General features: G+C 49.5%; 1 protein-coding gene across 1 annotated transcript; it reads left to right on the top strand.

Moving 5' to 3' along the window:
• Nucleotides 1-11245: 11245 nt before the first annotated feature.
• Nucleotides 11246-16254, top strand: KLK14 (kallikrein related peptidase 14). The gene is made up of 5 exons (XM_082711107.1): nucleotides 11246-11316; nucleotides 12194-12365; nucleotides 14271-14524; nucleotides 14663-14799; nucleotides 15389-16254. The coding sequence occupies exons 1-5, from the start codon at nucleotides 11277-11279 to the stop codon at nucleotides 15539-15541; spliced, it is 756 nt and encodes a 251-aa protein (XP_082567233.1). The 5' UTR covers nucleotides 11246-11276; the 3' UTR covers nucleotides 15542-16254.
• Nucleotides 16255-22754: the final 6500 nt, after the last annotated feature.

Below are 22754 nucleotides of genomic sequence, written 5' to 3' on the forward strand. Positions count from 1 at the left end.
GATACTACAGTTTTATCTTGTTATTTTAAAACTGTGATATTTTACGGTTTTTTTTTTTTTTTTTTTTTTTTTTTGTACTAAGCCTTTGAAATACAGTGTGTGTGTTACACTTAAGCCCATCTCCATTCAGATTCAACCACTGTTCAGACCTCACTTGAGACCTGGGGCCCCACATAGGAGCTGGGAAGATGCTATCCTAGGCTTTGGCCACAAGAGGTCACTGTACCCACACCTGTACATCAGGTGGCCATTGTTGGCAAAGGTCTCTCTCCGCTGTCCAGGTGGGAGCTCTGCTCTCCGCCGCCACCGACTCCCTGGTCTCCCTGGTCTGAACCAGGGGCCAAAGGCGAGAGGTACGATCTAGCAGAAATATTAAGGCCCCACTGGAAACCTTCCTTGACCTCAAGACCTATGCGTTCATGCATTTCTTCACTCCGAAAATATTTATTGAGCACTTTAGCCGTGACCGCAGTGAACAATCACCTGCCCAAATGGGAGAGGCCAAAAAAGCGAGGAGAAAAATAAGTTGAATACACAGTATGTCAGATGGTAATAAATCAGGGGATGGAAACAGGCCAACCTTTAAGTAGGTGTAGTGTAAGCCCTGACGGTTGGGTTTTCTCTTTTTTGTAATGCAAGTGCCTTGACATAGGCTTTGCTTGCCAAGGCATCCACTTCAAAGATGGCTATCTCAGCAAACAGACTGCCAGCCACACGACTAGATAAAGAGCCAGGCCGCCTTCCCCGTCCCCCAGGCTTCTTTGTTTTAGAGATCTTAGTTGATTCCTATAAATCAAAATCACCCTGCAGCTTGTTTTTACTCTTCCCACGCTTTAAATTCCCCACTCATGTTTTAAATTCATGAAGAGTAAGCCTGTGAAACCCTAGGTAACCCCCCAGACCCCAATAAAAGCAGAACCCCAGAGACTCGTGCACCCACCCTCCATTGTGACGTTGCTGTATGGCCTCCAGTTTAAAAAAAAAGAAAAAAACTTTTTTTTTTTTTCAAGTTTCCTGATGGTTATTGTTGAGGGCATCTTGCAAACCTGAGAACTGCAAGGGCTGGTCCAGACACAGCATCGGTAATCGATAGGCTGAGAGGCACAAAGCTGAGGGCTGGATAGGAAGGCCTTGAGGAGAAGGTGATAACTGAGCAAAGACCTATTCAAGGTGAGGCAGCGAGCTCTGCAGATTTGTGGGAAGAGCCTTGCTCACTGAGGAATGGGAGAGTGGTGGAGGGAGGAATGGAGGAGAGAGCTAAAAGGGACCAGATGGTTTAGGCTCAGCTTCGGTTTTGAGACAGAAGCCAGAGTTTTGAGCAGAGGAGTGATAATGATCATCCCTTTATTCACACAGCAAACATTTTGCAGGTGCCTCCCAGAGGCCAGGCCCTGCGTGGAGCAGTGGGGAAACAGCTGAGTCAGCTCCAGTCCCTGCCCTCAATGGGCTCCCCATCTGGTGGGGAAGGCAAGCATGGACACAGAGGAATACATGCCACACTAGGGAGTTAGCAAGGACACAGGGAAGCCCAGAGGTGGGGTGCCCAGCTCAGCATGGGGCGTCATAGAATGCCTTCTGAAGGACATAGTGTTTCAACCGGGCCCCAGAAGGTGAGTAAGAATGAGCACAAGGTGGGGCACCTGGATGGCTCAGTGGGTTAAGTGTCTGCCTTTGACTCAAGTCATGATCCCAGAGTCTCGGGATCAACTGAGGTCATGATCCCGGAGTCCTGGGATGGAGCCCCACACTGGGCTCCCTGCTCAGCAGGGAGTCTGCTCCTCCCTCTGCTCTTTCTCTTTCTCACTCTCTCAAATAAATAAAATCTTAAGGGGAAAAAAAAAAAAAAGAGCACCAGAAAGCAATGAGAGGGAGACAAGGCTGAGAGAACAGCAGGTACAGAGGTCTGCAGGTAAGGAAGCACCTAGAACCTGTGTGGAATGGCTGCTCCCAGGGTAAGATGGCTGGTGGGGAGCTAGCCCAGGAGTCTGGGCCCCTGAGAAGAGTGAAAAGCTGCTGCACACTGAGGGCTGTCTGCTGGGGCTAACACTAGCCCTAGGAAGGGTTCGGAGCAGACAGGACTAGCTCTGAGTACCAGAAAACTCCTTCTGGGGCCATGTCCAGGAAGACTGCAGGGAGAAGCCAAAACAGAGCAGCAGCAAGGGAGTGGGATGGTGGGAATGGATATGAGGGCTATTTAGGAAGCACTCACCAAGGGCTGGGAATCCTACTAAACTCTAGGCTGTGTTTTGTAAGCGTAAGAGCTCCCACATGAACCCCAGTACAAGAGAAGTCCGTCCTAAACAGACTGAACAGAAATAAAGATGTTTGCCACTCAGGCAGATGGCCATAGTAAACACGGGACAGTCTTTTACTGAGGAAGAAAGCCATAGTAAGCATGGAGGGTGGAGTAGGGATGTTGCTGAGACGGGAGCCCTAGTCATCATCATGGAGTGGGACTTTCGCTGTGGTCTTCGGCCTTGCAAACTGCAGCCCCCACATAAACACAAGGGATCCTTCAGTCTTGTTGCATATGGCTGTGGATCTGGTGAAAGGATCAAGGCTGATGATGCGGAAACCTCATCCCCCAGAGTTGGAAGCTTTCTTTCCCTTAGGGATTCAAAGCCCAGTCTCAGAAAGATGGGCTTTCCCATTTCCCCTGTGTGTGCTCTCCCAAGCCTGGGTAATTGGAGTCTAGGGTCAGGTCTGAAGAAGTAGAAGCATTGGGTACAGAGATTCTGGAAGGAAGCAGATATCTGGAGGGAGTCAGGAATTCTGGAGGCAAGTGGATTTTTTGGTAGAAGCAGAGATCCTGGAGAAGAGGAGGCTTTGAGATAATCTCACTCCTTGGGCCTGTTTATAGAGCACCTCACTGCATGTCAGGTAGCAGACTCGTCTCAGGGGATTCAGCAGTGAACCTGCAAGACAAGGTTCCAGCCCTCATGAAGCCTCAGTTTCAAGTGAGAGATATGTTACTTCATTCCACAAATGTTTACTGTGTACCTGCTTTGTGCCAGGGCACAGATCAGATAAGGAAGCCAAAACCCCCTGCCCTGTCAGAGATGACACTCAAGTTATGGAAGACAGAATCCAAAAGAAAGCAAGTAAATAAGATGTGAGGGACATCTGATGGTAATAAATGCCATGGAGAGAGAAAACAAAAAAGACAATAAACAAGGAAGCAAACACATAAAGCAATTATAGATTGAAATAAAGCATACAAAGGAAACCAAGAAGGGGCTGAGGTAGAAACTAGAGGGTAATGTCTGTTCCAGACAAGGTGATCATAGGCACAGTGGCAGGAAGGGTGTCTCAGGCAAAGGAAACAGCAAAGACAAAGACCCTATATTGGGAAAACGACTACCATGCGGAGAAAATCAAGGACGTCCAAGGGAGCTGAGGCATGGTGCATGATGGAGTGATGAGCTTGGAGAGATGGACAAGCCAGACAGAATGCCTTGGAGGCATTTGGATTTTATTCCATTTGCAGTAGGGAATCATAGATGGGTTTTAAGCAGGTTGTAACATGATGCTGTTTTATACTTTAGGAACATGTTGGCTGCTTGGACTTGGACTTGGCAGGGTGGGGGGCAAGTGGGAACAGGGGTCAAATGTGGAAGCAGTGAGACTAGTTAGGCTGCTGTCCTTGTCCGGGTGAGAGATAAATGTGGCTTGGTAAGACAGGAGGGAAGTGGGTGGATTCCACGACTATTTTGGCGCTAAGGTTACAGGAATTGCCAAAGTGGGAGGTGGGAGTGAGGGAGGGATCCAGGACCACTCCCGGCTTTTGACCTGAGCAACAGGGAAAAGGATAGTGTCATTTACCAACAAGGGGAAGACCAGGGGGATGGTGGGGGTGGACCCATCTTCTCCCACTTTTTAAACAGAAATAAGTGGGAGATAATAAAGATGGAGGGAGGTGGGGCAGAAATGTTTGCTGCCTGTTGACCTGGCATCAAGGGTGCCCAGGTGTGCATACAGAGGCTGCCTGGCACGTAGCAGATACAGGTGCTGAGTCAGAGACATCTGAGAGATTACCCAGAAAGTTTGGGTAATCAGACATGTGAGATCAGCAGCAGAGGGGCATCGAGTCAGACTGGCTGAGGTTTGAATCCCAGCTGCGCCCCTTGCTCACCATGCAAAGTTGGGCAACTAACCTCATTTCTCTGGGTTTTCTCCATCTATAGAATGGGAGCGATTATGTGTGCACTACACAAGGCCAATGGGGGGATGAAGAGAGATGTGGCACATGGAGGTACTAGAAAAATTGCCAAGAGCTGGTCAGGGGCCCAACAAGGCGGAGGTGAGGGTCTGTGTGCTCATTCCACAAGCATTCATTGTATGCTGGGCTGTCCCAGGGGCTGGGGATCCAGCAGAGGACTTCCTGCCCTCAATGGCACACAACCAGATCTGAAGGCAGAGCAGCATGGCGTTTAACAGTTGGATGAGCCAGGTCCCAAGCCTGGCTATGCCATTGCACGAGTGACTTTTGTCTGAGATCCCACTTCCTCCCCTGTAACACGGTGCTAGTAAGAGTATCTAAGCTTCATAAAGCTGCTGTAGGGATTAAACATGATGATGTTTACGTGGTCTTTGGCAACCTGCCTGATGTTTATTTTTAGTGAAGACGGAGACGGGCATTCCCTGACAACAAGGTCAGGAGTGTTGAAGAGAGAGAACCCCCTGGTTTTGCAGCAACCGCACCCCACCCCCGGCCTAAATGTGGTCTGGGACAACTTCCCCCGTCACCCATTCCCAGGGCAGCACCCTGGCCCCTATCTCCATCCAGAAAGTCTCCACCTCTGAAGCCACAAAACCCACATCCCACTCCCTGACCACAGCCTCCCGTGCTCCCAGAGCTGTGGGTGGCTCTGCTGTACCTGTTCTTCCGGCTCAAAGGCACCCTGACCCCCTCATGCAGCCTCTGCCAAGCCCCTCTGTCTGCACTTCCTACACCCCACAGTCCAGCCCTTCCCCAACCTAGAGTCCTCAACTCCCTTGTCTTAGCATCCCTCCCACCATCACTCAGTCCTACACGTGCCTCTTTGCTGGAGGAAAACAAAACAAAATCGTCCAACTGCTCAAATGATGCCCCTTTAAATTCTTGACCGCCAGCTTCACCTGGGCACCTTCTCTGCCGCCCTCACCACCCCAACCCCACCCGCCCAGATGCCCCTTGAGGTGAGCTGGCATCAATCTTCCCGGAGGAAACAGAAGCCAACCCAAGGGCCCTCCCTCCTCTTCCTGCCACAGGACCCACACCCCACCTGAAACCTCACCCGCCCTTTCCTCCTTCCTTCCTGGAACAATGGAAGAGGCGTCTTTCCTCCTGTCTGGAGCTAATCCCACCACTCTGGCAGTTGCACCATCTGCCCCTTTGTTCTTGGGCATCTCATTCCCTGTGGTTTTTAAGAGCTCTCTGCCTGGGTTCAAATCATAGAATCACGGGGCCACCACTCAGCGTTGTGTAAACTTGGGCGGGCAACTTCTCTTCCTCATCTGTACATTGATGATAATAAGAGCGTCCTTCTCACGAAACCATGGGAAGGGTTTGGTGAGTTAATTTATGAAAAATGTGCTAAAACCGTGTTGGATACCCAAATCCGTGTATAAATGGAATTGACTCTCAAATCACCTTGGAAGACAATAGAAGATTCTGGTAGTGGATTGGAGATTCCTATAGTCCTGGAGTTTGCATACTTCCTCTTACACTGACCAGCTGGCTGACCCTGGACCAGCCACCTCCTCTCAGCCTCAGTTTCTCCATCTGTAAAATGGGGACAAGATAGCACCTATCCCATAGGGTCCACAATTTCCATGACTCACTCTGCTCCAGCCATGCTGGCCTCCTCACTGGTCCCCAGACACACCTCAGGACCTTTGCACTGTTGCTCCTTCTGTCTGGAATAGTCTTCCCCTGGAGATCCCCAAGTACCTTTTTATCTTTGCCCAAAGTTCACCTCAGTTGGGCCTTCCTTGACCCTACTCCACTCCCTACTTTCTTACTATTTTTCATAGCACTGATAAATTGAAATATTATGTGTCGTACTTATTTAACTTTCTCTTGGTTGCCCCCACTTCCAGGATGTAAGCTTCAGCAGGGCAGGGATTTCTGTCTGGTTCAAGGTTATATCCTCAGGGCTTGGAACTGTGACTCCTGCACAGTAGGTACTCTGTGTTGTTGAATGGAAGGAAGGAGAGTTAAGAAAGGCAGGAGGGAGAGGGAGACAGGGAGGGAGGAAGAAGGAAAGATGTGAACCCCCACGAGAGCATTCTTGGTAAAACAAAATGTTCTGAAAGACCCCCCCCTCGTCGTTAAGTAATTAACTGCTCTTTTGTTGTGTAAAAGTACCCCTCCTCCCCTTGCAATGAAAAGACCCTTCCCCCAGGGTTGAACTCAATGTAACTGCTCTTTTGCCTTTCTGTAACCGCTTGGCTTTTAGGGCATGACACTTGACTCCTGTTTGAACAAGATACCCTCTCCTAATAGCCGGGGCATGGTCACGTAGGCAAGGGGGCTGCATAGTCACATAGACAGGATGTCTTTCTGCTGAAGTAATAAGATTAAAACTTCCCCTCTTTGTTTCCCCTTCCCGCCTTTCTCTTCGCGCGAGGGGGTCTTCCAGGGCCAATCCACTAACACCAAGTATGCCTTTTTTCAAATGTTCAAATTGTCAGCCAATCGGCCCCGTCCCATCCGGGACTTGTTTGTACCTGTCTATAAAAATCCTGCACCACCCCAGCCTGGTGTGCTCAGCTAGCAGGAGCTGCTGACCACCCGCAGGCGCGCGCTGACCACCCGCAGGCGCCTGCGTAACAATAAAGAACCTCTTGCTGATTGCATCCAGTGGCAGTGTTGGATTCTTGGGTAAGGGGATCCGCGGATCTTTCAGTTCAATGAAAGATGATTCCATCTTAGAAAGGAAGGAAATTCTAACACACGCGACAACATGAACTTTGAGGACGTTGTGCTCAGGGAAATAAACCAGTCACAAAGTGATTCCACTTCCCTGAGGGAATGCCAGTGGTCACATCCATGGAGGTGGAAAACAGATGGAGGTGGGGGCGTGGAGCGCAGGGCTGGGTGAGGGGATGGGGCTGGGGTGAGGGGATGGGGAGGAAGTGCTGAACAGAAGCTTTCAGAGATGGATGGCGGTCTCAGGCCACTGAACTGTCCACTTAGAAATTATTTAAGCGGTGAATTTTATGTTCTGTATATTTTACCACAATAAAAAAGAAAATCAAATTTTTTAAATTTTTTTTATTTCTTTTAAAAGTGTACTTATTTGAGAGAGCGAGCGAGCAGGGGAGGCACAGAGGGAGAGGGAGAGACAGAATCCTCAAGCAGGCTCCCTGCTGAGCACAGAGCCGGGTCCGTGGGGCTCATCCCAGGACCCTGAGATCATGACCTGAGCTGAAATCAAGAGCCAGCTGCTTAACGGACTGAGCCACCCAGGCAGCCCTCAATTTTTTTTTATTTTTAAAGATTTTATTTTTAATTAATCTCTACACCCAACATGGGGCTCAAAACTCACTACCCAGAGATCAAGAGTCGCATACTCCACCAACTGAGCTAGACAGGCATCCCGCAAATCAATTTTTTAAAAGCTCTGAGCATTAAAGGACAAAAACAAAAGAACATAGCACAGCGCTTGGCTGTGCCAAGTCCTCAGTAAATGGGAGCTATTTATGTCCTTCCCCTCTCCTCACCAACCTGGGATGGTTACACACCTCTTGCACCTGCCCCATCTAAGGGCTGTCTTCACTCACCACCTCCTCCCCAACCCCCCAACCCCCCTTCTAGTCCCACCAGCCATGAAAACCTTCCAGTCTCCCCGATGACCAACTGGGCCCCACTCCCAAGTCTCTTCCTTCCTGGAAAACTATCTCAACGTTCCCAACACCACCCTTTCCTGGCCTTCTTTCTAGCTCTCCCTTTGCTCCTTCTCAGCACCCTGCCCCCTAAACCGGGGTCTTCCTTAGGGTCCTGGGCAGATGTCCCTGGTGTTCTCGCTCGATACAGTCTCTCTACATGGGCTGCAGGCACTCTGGCTTCCATTGCCACTTGAGCTAATAATGCCTCGCCGCTGTCTCTAACCAAACAGCCTTCCTGAGCTCCAGAGATAGGTCTCCACCAAGGATCCTAAGGGCTCTTCTCTCCCCTGCTCAGAATCGCCCTTGAGCTTCTGCTTCTCCTGGCCACTTTTCCCTCCAGCCCTCTGAGCTCTGTCACCATCCTCCTGCCGGGAGGTCTTTACTCAAGCCCTTCCCCTCTCCCCCGCCCCACCACTACCCTACACTCCCTCCAACCCCCTGGCGAACTCCTACTCATCCACCACAGGCCCCAGCTGAGACAGCCCGCCCTTTGGGAACCCTTCCCCACTCCTGGGGTCTCATCAGGCCCTTCCATATTCCTTTTCACATCACCCTGGACCAAGTTTCCTATTGCTCCATTGGCCTTTCCCACCAGACCATGAGCAACTTGAAGGCAAGGACTACGGACATCTGTTTGTTCATTCGTTCATTCACTCACTGAATATCTTTTGCACACCCATGTCAGAGCCAACAACACTGCTAAGGTGGTGGGTGGAGTGGTGAGCAGGCGGCCCAGGTTTTGGATTCTGGCAGGAGGGTGCTGAGTAACCTGGTGGAGCATGCAAGGACGGGGGCTGGGCTGGGGAGTGAGAAGGAGGGGAGCATACTTGGGGTGCATGGGCCAGCCTTTCACTAGGGCTCTCTTGGGTTCACTAAAGGCTTCTGCTTAAGCAGAGCCTTCTTTTTATTCTACTTAAAAATTTTTAAAGATTTTATTTATTATTTGAGAGAGAGAGAGAGATCCTGAACAGGCAGAGGGGCAAAGGGAGTGTCAAGAGACACCTGGGGTGTCAGTAGATGGAGAGCACAAACAGGAGAGGGTTTGCAAACTGCAGACCACACCGAGAACGGAGCCCGACCCAGGGCTCCATCCCAGGATCCCCAGGATCATGACCTGAGCTGAAGACAGGTGCGCAGCCGACCGAGCCACCCAGGTGCCCCTCAGAGCCTTCTTTTTAGGCAGAGGGAGACCTCATGCTTACCAGAGCCTCTCAAGTCAGCAGAGGATCCCCCTGAGTCCATCAAATCAAAGTTTATGCTCAGATGGAGGGGGTGAGCTCCCTTTACCCGGAAATTCTGTTTTGTTGATGTTTATTTTGAAATAAATTATGGAGAGAAAAATAAAAAGAAATACTTACAGACTGTAAGAAATTGTTCAAATGATAGAATCCCATGGACTCCTCTCAGCTTCCCCCAGTGGCGATGTTGTCATAGATAAATTCCTGCAGGCTGTATCAGTCCCAGGAAATCCCCAAGGGCCAGTAGCCAGACTCTTAAGGCCTAGTTCCAGGTCTCTGTGCATAAGTTTGCCTATGTGCATGTGTGCATGGGTGTTTCTTTCTTTCTTTTTTTTTTTTTTTTTTAAGGATTTTTATTTATTTATTTGATGGAGAGAGAGAGTACAAGCAGGGCAAGCAGCAGGCAGAGGGAGAGGGAGAAGCAGGCTCCCTGTGGTCCTGGGGTCATGATCTGAGCCCTGAGCCAAAGGCAGTTGAACCGAGCCACCCAGGTGCCCCTGCATGGTGTTTCCATGGAAGGTTATGTCATGCGTACATCCGTGTCACCATGAGGGTCCCCAGGTGCAGACAGCCCCTCCCAGGCCCCCTGTGCCCTAGGGGATGTCTTCCCTTCTGTTCAGCATCCTACCCTTCTGGTTTGCCAGAGCCAGAACTGACACCTTCAGTTCCTCAGAACCAGATCACAGGAAACAGAAATGCACACAGGGAGGTGGGCGTGTGGGTTCAAATGCTCGGAGTGAGTCCCCAGGGACAGAGACAGGGGCTAAGCAGCAGACCAGGCAGAGAGGGAGGAAAGTGGTTTGGGAGCCAGTCTGGGTGGGGGATGGGGGGGTGGTGCTGGGGTGTCAGGAGAGGGAGAGTGCAGAGGTTGCCTCCTGAGTCACCGTGCCCTGCTCAGGCCCAGGGACAAACTGCAGTCATTAAGGAATTTAAGAGGCTGGGAGGTGCTGAGGGGAGTGGGCCTTGCCCCAAGTTAGGAGGGGTCCCTCGAACTCAGAGCCCCTCCTTGGCCACCTGGAGCCCCTTCCCACTTCACCATTGTCTGTCTTCCTCTCTCTGGGTCTCCTTCTCTGTCTCTGTCCCCCAATCTGCCCCTGCCCCTCTGCAGAGCTGGAGGACCCCAGTTCTGTACTGAACCCCTCCTCCCTGCTGGGTCCCCTGCTCCCCAAACTCCCAAGACTGTGAGAACCACAAAAGCCTAGGGGAACAAGGCAGTCCGAGGTGCCTCCTGCCCGTCCTGTCTCCTGCCAGTTCCCAGCCCCACCACTCCCTCCCTCCTCATGGCAACTGTCACCTTCCATGTTTGCCTGTCTCCTCTGTCTGTGTCCCCATCACCTGTGTTACCTTTCATTCCCTGTCTCCCCCTCCTCTGCCTTGTCCTTCATCTTCCTCCTCCTCCTCTCCAGTGTATCAGCCCTTGTCTGCACCATTCCTGTCATCCTCCCGCCCCCCACCCCCCAGCCTCTTTCCTCTGCCCCCCCCCAACCACCCTCTGCTTTCCCATTCTGCCCTCTCCATGAATCTGTTTCTGGGCTCCTCTGTTCCCTTGTCTTTCCCCGACTGCCTCCTCTGTCCCTGTTTCTACATTCATCTTCCTTCCCCTTCCCCATCTTTCCCTAGTCTCTCTCCCTCTGACTCCTCTCTCTGGCCTGTGTTTCTCTGACCCTATCTCTGGGTCATATGCGACTTCTCTTTCATTTCCCAGACTTCTCTGTGTCTCTGTCCCCCACCCCTCCCAGCACCTTCCCGTGAGACCCCCATCCTGTCCACCTTGCCCTGGGGTCCCCCCTCCTGAGGTTCCTCCCAGATTAAACACCATCACTGGGCGGGTTCTCATTAATGTTGTGGCTGCTTCTCTGGCCAGAGAGGGGAGGGAGGAGATAGGACAGGGAGCCCTGGAATAGGAACCGGGCTATAAAAAAAAATGTCAGGAGAAGGGCAGGAGGCAGGGCCAGTTGCCCAGACCAGGATAAAAGGCCTCCACGGAGTGACAGGGAGGCAAGACACCACCGCCACGTCCTCCACACACAGAGGTACATCCATGTCTCCAAAGGTCTTGGTCTCTGTGTAAGGTCCTCTCTGTCCCTCAAACTCTGGGTTTCTTGCAGCCTGCTTCTTTCTCACTTCTTCTCTGCATTTGCCAGAACCCAACCCCCAGCCCCCAGAATGTTCTTCCTGCTGACAGCATTCCAGATCGTGGCTCTAGGTAAGACAGCAGTGGGGTCTGAGGTAAGGACAGTCCCCTGGAGATGCTGAGAAGAGATGGGGAGGGTTCTCAGGGACCCAGTGTACTCAGGGGTGACCTGGTGAGAAGGTATGGGTGTGGTTTTGGGGGTCTTGACTGAGGAGCCTTTAGGAGGGGGTCTGGGTTCTGAGTTGTGGAGATATCAGGAGATACGAGGGTACCGGAGTTGAAGGAGATGGGAAGAAATAAATGAGGACTGCTGGAGAACTGTTCAGTCCTGTCTGGGTTTTATTTAAAAGGAGGCTGCAATAAATAAATAAATAAATAAATAAATAAATAAATAAATAAATATAAAAGGAGGCTGCAAAACTAACGGAAAGATGGCATGTTGTTGGTGGTGATGGGAGTAAGGGTGATGGTAGGGGGTTGGAGGGTGGGGCGGGGTGAGGATTGGCAGATGGAGTGGGTGTGGGGCAAGACAGTGGGAAGACGGTGGGTCCTGGGGGGGGCCATATAGAGTGTGAAGGCTGGAAAAAGGACCGGGAGCTCCTTGAGTGTGTTCAAGAAAGGTTAATGGGGGGAACTGTGACACGTTATGAGAAGTGATGATACAAACTACTTATGGGAGAATAAAATCATAGTAGATATGTCAGAGCCCTGGATGAGGTGGCCATGGGATCAAGGGCTATACTGTGGAGATGAAGGGGGGAGGTGTTGGCCGATAACGGCCGACATTTGGCATATCTCACAGATCTCATACTATGTGGGCAGATAGAGATGGGTGGTTTAGGGTGTAGGTTGTAAAAAGGGATTTGTGGGTCCCAGACGTCCTAGAGAGTTGGGAGGTGAAGAGCATTTGGTCATCTGCTTTCCCCACCCCACCCCTGCCTGTTCCTAGCCATGGCACAGAGCCAAAGGGATGAGAACAAGATAATTGGTGGTTACACATGCGTCCAGAACTCCCAGCCATGGCAGGCAGCGCTACTGGCAGGTCCCTTTCGTCGTTTCCTCTGTGGAGGGGCCCTCCTGTCAGGCAAGTGGGCCATCACTGCTGCTCACTGTGCACGCCCGTGAGTAATCCCCTCCCCCACTCTTGTGCCAAGTGAATTCCAGAGTCTAGAGCCCCAGAGCTCAGCTAAGAAACCCAAGCATTGTGTTGCACCTAATGTAGTAGCTGGGGCCTGGTTTGGGTCTGGATAAGAGCCTAGAATTACCAACACAGCTCAGAATATGGAATCCAGCCATAAATCTTGAACTCGGTTTAGATTCTTTTTTTCTTTTTTAAGATTTTATTTGTTTATTTATTTATTTAGAGAGAGAGAGAGCAAGCAGGGGGAAAGGCAGAGGGAGAGACAGAATCTCTAGCAGACTCTAAACTGAGAGCAGGACTGAAGGCGGAGCTCAATCCCACCACCCTGAGGTCACAATCCCAGCCAAACCACAAGTCTGACACTCAACTGAATGAGACACCCAGGTGCCCCTCAGTTTAGATTCTGAAAGCAGATTGACAGTTTAGAACCCAAAGGCCAGTGTAGAGTCCCACACAGAAAGTAGTACTTAATATAATCTGGAGATCTATCTAGAGGCCAAGCTCTACATAGAGACTAAGATTAGGAGCCCATTCCAGATTGGTGGTTCAGTCTAGGGCATGGTCTACATTTAGTAACTCAGGACACCTCTCAAAACTTAGAATTCAAAGTCTAGTCCAGACCTGCAGTCTAGCCATAAATCCAGAACCTTGTTTACAGCTAGAACATTAGCTCAGAATGTAGAACAGACAGACCCAGAACCTATTCTAGAGGCAATTTTTAATTCAGAATCTAGTCTACAGCTTCTTTTTTAGCAGCTGGAACCCGAACTTCAACCTAGTGTCCAACTGAAGACCATAATCTGAAGCCCCATAGAGAACTCAGAGCCCTTCCAAGAGTCTAGACCTAAACATAGAACCCAGATCCAAGAAAGAGCCCACCCAGTGCCTATAAACCAGATCTAATGCCATAAACTAAAGTCTGATGTAGAACCCAGAGCCCCAAACCTAGTGCAGAATCTAGAATGCAAAGCTCAGAATGCAAGGCAACATCTAGAAACTTGGATCCAAAGTTTCTGGAGCTCCATCTAGAAGCCAGAGCTCAACCTGAGGTCAAGGGCTTGGACTAGAGTCTAGAAGCGAGAGTCCAGACCATAACTGTAATTCCATCTGAAACAAAGCCTAGCCAAGAATCAAGAACTCAGACTGATGTTTAGGACCCTAAGCTCAAACACAGAGCTCAAGCCACTGCCTAAAACCCAGGTCAAAAACCAAAACTTAAGCAGGAACCCAGAACTCAACCTAGCAACTTAGAAACTGAAGCTTGTATCCATGTCCAGAATCCATTGCTAAATCTAGAATTGAGACTACCTAAGAGCTCAAATCAACATTCTAGAACCCAGACTCAAACCATAATGCAGAGCTCAAAATAGAACCCACAGCCTATCCTAACACCAGAAGCTCACACCCATATCTAGGAAGTATGCCATGATCCATTAGCAATCTAGAAAGCCCAGATCCTAGCTTAGACTCAAACGTTCAAAATATCTAGAACCCAGGGGCCAGGCTGGGACCAGGATGGAGCCTCCCTGGAGCCTAGTCCAGCATTTCAATCCTGATTTAGAGCCTAGAGCCATAGCCCAGACTCTCACTTGGAATTCAGAGCCTAGAACCCAACACTGAGCCAAGAACTCGCAATTATCACCTTATACCCAAGCCAGAAAGCAGAGCATAGCTCAAAAGAGGAAAAGGTGTATGGTAGGATTGGCCCAAGAGAGAATGCACAGTTTGTGGGAAAGTCTTCTTTTGAAAGCAGTCCATCAAATGCTCCATAAGCAGTTCAGACTTGTGGAAAATTCATCACCAGGGAAGAGTATGGGGCCAGAGGATGGGGAGGGGTCTCCAGGTCAGATCCTGAGCAGTGCAACTTTTGGGGTTTATGGACTAGGATCCTTCACGTAGCCCTGGGCAAGCATAACCTGAAGAACTGGGAGGCCACCCAGCAGGTGCTACGTGTGGTTCGTCAGGTGCCACACCCCCAATACAACTCCCGGACTCACAATAACGACCTGATGCTGCTGCAGCTGGAGCGGCCCGTTCGGCTGGGGAGGGCAGTGAGGCCCATCACCATAACCAGCTCCTGCGCAAGCCCAGGAACCCCCTGCCATGTGTCAGGCTGGGGCACCACATCTAGCCCCATTGGTGAGTACTTCCACATCCTGGGAAGGAAGGGCTGGGGGGCCTGGACTCCTTGGTCTGAGGGAGGAGGAGGTCAGTCCCCAGACTCCTGGTCCTACTGGAAGGTAGAACCCTCACTTGTAACCTTTCTGTGCCCCCCAGTCAGTTACCCCAACTCCCTGCAGTGTGTGAACATCAACATCTCCTCGGATCAGGAGTGTCGGCGTGCTTATTCCCAAGCCATCACTGCTGGCATGGTCTGTGCAGGTGTCCCCCAAGGTGGGAAGGACTCCTGTCAGGTGAGGCCCAGGAGGAGAGCTGGGGGAGGGGCATTGTTTGGGGCTGGGACTTGGGTTTCAAAGGATCTCAGGAGCATGAAAATCAGCAGGGGCCTCCCATAGACTGAGAGAGATAGTAACAGCTGGGCTGCCTGCTAGTTTTACACCCTTAGATAATAGACCTAATCCCCTGTGCCTGAGTTTACTAATCTGTCAGGTGGGGGTAGCAACTCTTAGGGGAGATGGTGGAATGAGGTGGTAGTGCATGGAAAGCAGTGGTGCTCTCATTGTTGTTATTTCATGTGGGCACTGGGAAATCTGTGCTCAGGGACTCTAGAGACCTTAGCCCATCCCTGAGAGGTGACTCCAGAGACGGGGAGATAAAGAAGCATACAGTTTTCTAGAGCAGCATAGTGAGCCCCAAGAGGCAGAGACAGCAGGAACCAGGGAAGAGGGAAGGCAGTGACCCCAACGCTTCCGGCTGATATCTCCGGAGCCCTGCCAGGGCTCTCAGCCCACCTCCTTCCTCACCTTTGCCTCTTGGGTTTTCCACACCCATGCCTCTGACCATCTGTCCATGGGTGTCTCCATTTCGGCCTCTCCCCTTTAGGGTGATTCGGGGGGACCCCTGGTGTGCAAAGGACAGCTCCAGGGCCTTGTGTCCTGGGGGATGGAACGTTGCGCCCTTCCCGGCTATCCTGGAGTCTACACCAACCTGTGCAAGTACCAAACTTGGATCCGGAAAACCATACGGGGCAAATGATTGCTGGTGTAACTGAACACCAGCGCATCTGCTTCCCCAGATATTGCTCTCTCTACGCCAAGACCCCAGGGTCCCAGCCCCCAGCCCCCTCCTCCCTCAGACCCAGAGTCCCAGCCCCCTTCTCTCAGACCCAGGGTCCTAGTCCCCAGCCCCTCCTCCCTCAGACCCAAGAGTCCTGACCCCCAGTCCCCTCCTCCCTCAGACCCAGGAGTCCTGGCCTCCAGCCTCTTGATCTGGACTCCTGACCCAGAACTCTCCTTTCCAGAGACGTTCCTTCAGGATTTCTCTCCACACCCCCACAATATCATTATTCAAGGACCCTTAGGTACAGATATAGGAACATGAAAGCGCAAAACTTGCACCATACCCCAAAGAAGACATTTTTCAAAATTCTTAGTGTCTCTAAAAACCAGAAGACATTTTTCAAAATTCTTAGTGTCTCTAAAAACCAGATAAACAGGGGCGCCTGGGTGGCTCAGTTGGTTAGGCATCTGCCTTTGGCTCAGGTCAGATCCCAGGGTCCTGGGACAGGGCCCCATATCAGGCTCGCTGCTCAACAGGTCTACTTCTCCCTCCCTCTGCCACTCCCCCTGCTTGTCCTCTCTCTCTCACTCTCTCTCTGTCAATAGATAAATAAAATCTATAAAAAGAAATAAATAAATTAAATAAAAATAAAACCAGATAACTAATAATAAAAACTGAAGAATCCTAAATTCCATTCATTGGTTCATTTACTTCATCCTATGGATATGCCTACAGTGGCTTCATGGTGCCCAGCCAGGAACTGTGTTCCTGACGAAGGCTGAGTGGGGTGCGTGTTGCTCTCTGAGGACATTCCCCAGCCACAGTGTCTGGTGTGGTAGAAGGAAACACCCAGTCTTGCAGCCTGACCCTGAGCAAGACTGCCCTCCCTGAGCCTCAGCTCTGGGTCCTGTGAGCAGGGACTGCTGATGTCCATGGTAGGGAGGGCAAAGATTCACTCCATTTCTTGGAAAACCCTATGCATATAAAAAGGTTCTCTTTTTTCCAATCAGATCTCAGGTGAAGAGAGTTGAGTTAATCACCCTCTGGAGTTCAAGTCCTGGCAGAGACCTGCTCTCATTTTATTTCTTTATTCCATCTGTCATCCCTGACTCCAGTACCCTCCCTCCCCACAGGCACCAACACAAATGACCCTGAATACCATGCATCATTGCAAAACATGCCTCATCACAAGCTATTGCTTCTAATTTACATGAAGCCATTGTGTTAGGGATCTCATTCTCTTTCTTATATTCACCAAAGACGATTTTTTGGGCCCCTACAGTACACCAGCCTTTGTTCTAAGTTCTGGAATTTGAGCTCTGAACAAGCCAGATGAATATAAATGCTTCCCCTCACTGAGCTTAGACTCCAGCAGGAGGTGACAGACAAGAAACAACAAACATAATTTAAGAGTAAAGTACAGGGGCACCTGGCTGGCTCAGTCTATGGAGCATACAACTCTTGATCTGGGGGTTGTAGGTTCAAGCCCCCATGCTGGGTGTAGAGATTACTTAAAAAAAATAAAACCTTTAAAAAATAAAATAAAAGTAAAGTAAAGAAGAGAGTGCCAGGACCAGCTCATACCAGCCCCCATAAGAGCCAATTGGCCAATCTTTAGGAATTTTGAGAGCGAGGTGGTAAACACAACCATTATTAAAAATTAAATTACATGAACTTACTGTTAAATATGAATATTAAAAAGAAGGTCCATAAATACCCAACATTCATCAATTCCTAATTATTTTCACTAATATTTATTCTTTGAAGTTATATTTGTCTATTGTATTACATCTGTAACAGTGAGCTCTTCACATATCTTTCCAATACTGTGCCTAGTGACATTGCACTGGTAGGTTGGTATCAGCCCAAGGATGAGTATTTACACCACATAAAATGGTAAAAACTTTTTTGGTTAAATCCTTACCAGCACAGCACAGGACAGGTCTGCCAGGAATGACCCAATGATCCTAGCATCTGTTTCCTCATGGTTCTGCGCTGGTATACTGCAGAGCTCAGCTGGAGTAGAAGCCAGTGTGGTCTTACCAGTGTTCACTTGTTCTCTTGTGGGGGGCAGCACAGGACCTGAGAGTTCTCAGGTGATGGATCTGGGACCCACGTGGTTACAGCATCTCCAACAATTGTTGGGACATGGAGGCTGTACCTTCTGTCCCAGGGATGCAGACACACCTTGGCTCTCATATGTAGCAGCCATACAAGCTCTGTGGTGGAAACGGGACAAGAGCAGCTGTGTCCTGGGATAGATGTGGGCCCTAGTGAGGTGAAGACACAGCCCATGCTGTAATTCTTAGCTTACATCCAAAAAGCTAAATAAGAATAGTTTCAATCAAAGATTACTTTAACCTGATTTCCCAACTGTCCCCCCCAATGTGATGGTTGAGTACCACACTTTATTGCTTCTCATATGCACGCTGCTTCACATTTTTCACAATTCTGAAATCAGGAGGCATCTTAGTATCTTAGCTTTATATCATAATTTAATTGACAGCTTCTTTCTCTGTCTCAGAGGTATGCAAAATAATAGTGCAAATACAATCACCAACGTCTTAAGTTTGATTATATGGGGTACATGGAAGGCAGGTGTCAGTGAGGAGTCAGGTTGAGGTATTTCTTTTTAAGTTGTCTCTATGCCCAATATGGGGCTTGAACTCACAACCTTGAGATCAAGAGTCACATGCTCTACCGACTAAGCCAGCCAGGTGCCCCAAGGTTGAGGTATAAAATATAAGATCTTATTCCACCAAACACTGTGTTGACAACCTCTCCATGTTGCCATTTGCTCATTTAATTTATTGCTTTTCATTGCTAGAGTGTTCTCCATCTGCACTGCCCAATATGGTAGCCACTGGCCACACACTCTCCTTTAATTTTTAAATTAAAATTGGCTAAATTTACGGGCGCCTGGGTGGCTCAGTGGGTTAAGCCGCTGCCTTCGGCTCAGGTCATGATCTCAGGGTCCTGGGATCGAGTCCCGCATCGGGCTCTCTGCTCAGCAGGGAGCCTGCTTCCTCCTCTCTCTCTCTCTGCCTGCCTCTCTGCCTACTTGTGATCTCTCTCTGTCAAATAAATAAATAAAATCTTAAAAAAAAATAAAATAAAATTGGCTAAATTTAATATATGTTAAGATTCCATTCCTTAGCTGTTCTCGCCACATTCCCAGTGCTCAGTAACTGTATGTGGCTAGTGGCTGCCATTTTGGACAGTACCGTTAAATGGAGCATTTCCACCATCACACAAACTTCCATTGGTGAGCACTACTCTAGTTTATACCATTGCTTTTCAAAGTAGGGTCTAGGGAACAGCAGCACCAGAATTACCTGGAGCTTGTAGAGGTCAGAGTCTTGGGCCCCACCCCAGTCCAAATGAACCAGAACCTGCATTTTAATAGGATCCTCAGGGACACAAAGCATATTAAAGTTTGAGAAGGACCAACTCACTATAGATGTCCACCACATTTAACTACCCAGTTCTTTAAGGATGGACACTTGGGTTCCCTTCACTACCCAAGCCATAGTGCAATGACTATTTGGGGATATGCCCCTTACGTCCCTATAGAAGACTTCTCTGGAATATACACAGAAGTGGGATCATTGGACCAGAAGACCCACTCTTGATTAATTGCACCAAAAACTGGCAGGTTTTTGTCTAGATTAGAAGGATTCCTGTCTGCCCACACCCTCAGCAATGCTTTCAATTCATTCTGCAAATGTAAGTCACAACCGCATGTAACATACATGAATATCATTGAATTTTATTGACTATTTGGCTTTGTTCAATATTTTTTGAATATTCACCCAGCAAATAGTCATTGCATTTTATGACAGATAAGCAAAACAGATAAGCACTTCTGCCCCAAGGAAACTCACTTTGAAAGGAGAGGCACACAGGAAATACATAAATGAATAAGTAAAAAATGAAGTATTACAGATGGGAGTGCCTTGGATAAAAGTCAAGCAGAATAAGGGGGATAGAGAATGTCAGAGGAGGAATTTTAAGTAGGTGGTTGTGGGTTAACTCGGCAGGCCTGGGTTGTCCAAAAGCTGTACAGAAAGAAAGGTTTGGCCCTTGCCAGTTCTTCTGCCTGTAACAGTGTCTTTGTTGACCCGCCTTCCTCATGCCTGATTGTCTCTCCTAATAAAAATGACATGGTAGAAGCCTTTGGGCATGTTGTATCTGTTTGGCCTCTGGAGGCGCTAGAGAATAAGGTCAGCCATGCAAGGGGACAGCCATGTGCCTGACCCCCAGTGAAAACCCCGAACACAAAGGCTCAGGGGATCTTCCCCGGTTGGCGGTACCCTGCATGTGTTAGCACACATCGCTGCTGGGAAAAGAAGCAATGCGGGAGTGAGTTATTCCGAATCTCATGGCTGGGCTCTCCCACACTCTGCCCTGTGCACCATTTTCCTCTGCTTCTTTGATGCTGTATTTGTACGTGTTATAAACTGAAACCACCAGTATAGCAGCTTCTCTAGGTTCTGTGAGTCCTTCTAGTGATCCGCTGAACCTGTCCAGGGAATTCCCAGCTACAATGGTCATGAAACTCTTCAGAGAGAGGAGGACAAGAAGGGAAGAAACTATGCAGACATGTGTCTTGGATGAGGCTCTGAGAGGGTGCTTGGCATGAGAAGGGCTGGCAGGAAGAGACGGTGGATGATGTCTAGAGACTTGTAGCCACCATCAGGAAATGGGACATTCACTCCGAGCAATGTGGGAGGTAGGATTTTGAGAAGAGGACTGACCTGCCCTGACACACATTCTCTTAAAAGGTCACTCTGGCTGCTGTGTCAAAAATAGGGTGTAGGTGGACAGGCCAGAAACATGGAGCCCAGATAGGAAATTTGCAAAAATCCAGGTGGGAGATGACGGTGGCTGGGAGGGCCCAGGTGGCAAAGGTGGAGGGTGAGTTGAAAAATGGTTTGATTTGGGATCTATTTTGAAGGCAGAGCTGACGAGGTTCAATAATAAGATGGATGTGTGAGAAAAGGAATCCAAAGGAGAGACGAAGGTTTTCACTTCTGAGGACTGGAACAATGGAGAGACCACCGATGGAGAAGATCAAGACTGCTAGAGGAGCCTGCTTGGGTTTGGACCTGCAGATGTGAAACAGACAGTTGTATGTCAAGTTGAGAGTTCAGGAGCAAAGTCTGGCTGGAGACTTAAATTTGGGAGTCGTCAGCATGTAGATGGTATTTAAACCACCAGGCCTGATGAGATCACCAAGGGAGTGAGTGTAGACAGAGGAGAGAAGAGGACCAAGTGCCGTGCCCTGCGATACTCCGCCATGTAGAGACAGGACAGGAGAAAGCAGCACCAGACGCAGGTGAGGAACAGCCACTGAGCTATGAGGAAGACCAGGAGGAGGGTGAAGTGTCTCAGAAGCCGAGGAAAAATCTCTCTGAAGGAACAGGGAGTGATCCACTTGTTAAACGCTGCTGATAACTCAAGTAAGATGGGTTCAGCAACACCAAAGTTACTGGCACCCTTGACATGGGTCTGGCTGGTGGAGTCGTGGGGGAGAAAGCCTGCATGGAGTGGGCTCAAGAGAGAGCAGGAGGACAGGAGTTGCAGACAGTGAGTGTAGCCAACTTTTTAGAAAAGAATTGTATTCATGGGGAAAACAAAATGCAGCCAAAAAAAAAAAAAATGCTGAAGGAGAGCCTGAAGGTTGAGAGGTTTCCTTTCTTGTTCTTAATTCCTTTCATGAAACATGGGAGCAATTGCAGCATGTTCCTATGTTAATGAGACTGCTGGCTGGGGAAGAACAAAAGGGATGCAGACAAGGGAGCTCAGAAGAGCTGGCTGGAACAGTGTTCCCAGGAAGGTGAGAGGGAAGGGAGATCAGGCACAAGTGGACAAGTAGAGGGCTCTGTCTATAGGAGAGGAGGCAGAGGATGTGGGCACAGACATAGGTAGGTGGCAAGACTGACCTTTCTAGTTTTTGCTATTCTGATGGGTGAAAAGTGGTTTGCTGTTGCTACACAGGAAAGATGGTGACTAGGGTGACATCCTTCCCAGCATGGACCCAGCTCTAGAGAAGAATTCATAGGTTTCTACTCCGTGTGCACCTTTCGCTCCAAGAGCGCAACTCCAGTTTCTCGCTAGACTTCTCCATCTTCATGCCTCTCTCTCCCTCTGCATTCCCTCTGCCCTCTCCCACCCACCCTTTCTTTCTGTCTCTCTGTTTTTATCCCTTAGTGTCTTTCTCTGTCTCCCCCTCCCTTCAGGTTTGCATCGGGGCCTCTCCTCTGAGCCTGGGTGTGGGACCAACTTTCTCATCCCAGCCAGCACTTCCAACCAGAACTTCCAGTCCTTGCTTGACAAAGAACCCCATTTTGAAGCCAAGCAAGGGTGGGGCCTCCAGAAACCTCAGGCTACCTCCATTTCCAGCTTTACTTAACAAGCACATTTGTGGCCCTTGGTCTGTGTCAGGCTCTCATCTAAGCACCTTCAAATATTAACTCATTTAACCCTTCTCATGAGGCATGGAGATCCTATGCCGTTGATAGCGCCATTTTGCAAATGGGGACACTGAGGCACAGAGTGGCCATGTCACTTTAATTCATGCCACTTAAACAGTCTTGCTCCAGTCTCAGTTCTGAACCACTAGGGACACTGCCTCTTTTTCTAGTCCTTTCTCCAGCTCTGCCCTCTGTTGGGGGAAAGACCCTGATCTATGAGCCAGTATACCTGCATTTGGTCTAGTTGTGTGATTTGGGCAGCTCATTGCCCTCCGTGGACTCCAGCTGCCTTACTGATCCAGTGAGGGGGTGGAATGCAGCCAACTCTTGGTGGACCAATAACTTCACTTCAATGTGAGTCAGCCAACCTAAGTCCAGGCCTAATGTCATCACTGACCTCATACTCATCCCAAAGCAAACGCCAAAGCCAGCCACCCCCACTCCAGGTTTCCAGCCCTTCCCAGCATGAAAGGCTTTTCTGAAGTGTGGACACAGGCCACAAGAGGGCCTAAGTACCCTGACTTCCCACACAAGCTTGTCAGTCACCTCACTTAACCCACATCCTCTCCTCCTGCATCTTCCCTCCACCCAACCTGAACTCAACACTACTCAAAAAGAGTGAATTCAGTGCCCACTCTGGGGCCAACCTTGTGAGGTGGGGGGAATTTCAAGGTGGGGAAAGACAATGCTCTTTCTGTCACCTTGAAAGGAAC

The sequence above is a fragment of the Mustela nivalis genome (genome assembly GCF_964662115.1).
Source record: "Mustela nivalis genome assembly, chromosome: 18".
NCBI lineage: Eukaryota > Metazoa > Chordata > Mammalia > Carnivora > Mustelidae > Mustela > Mustela nivalis.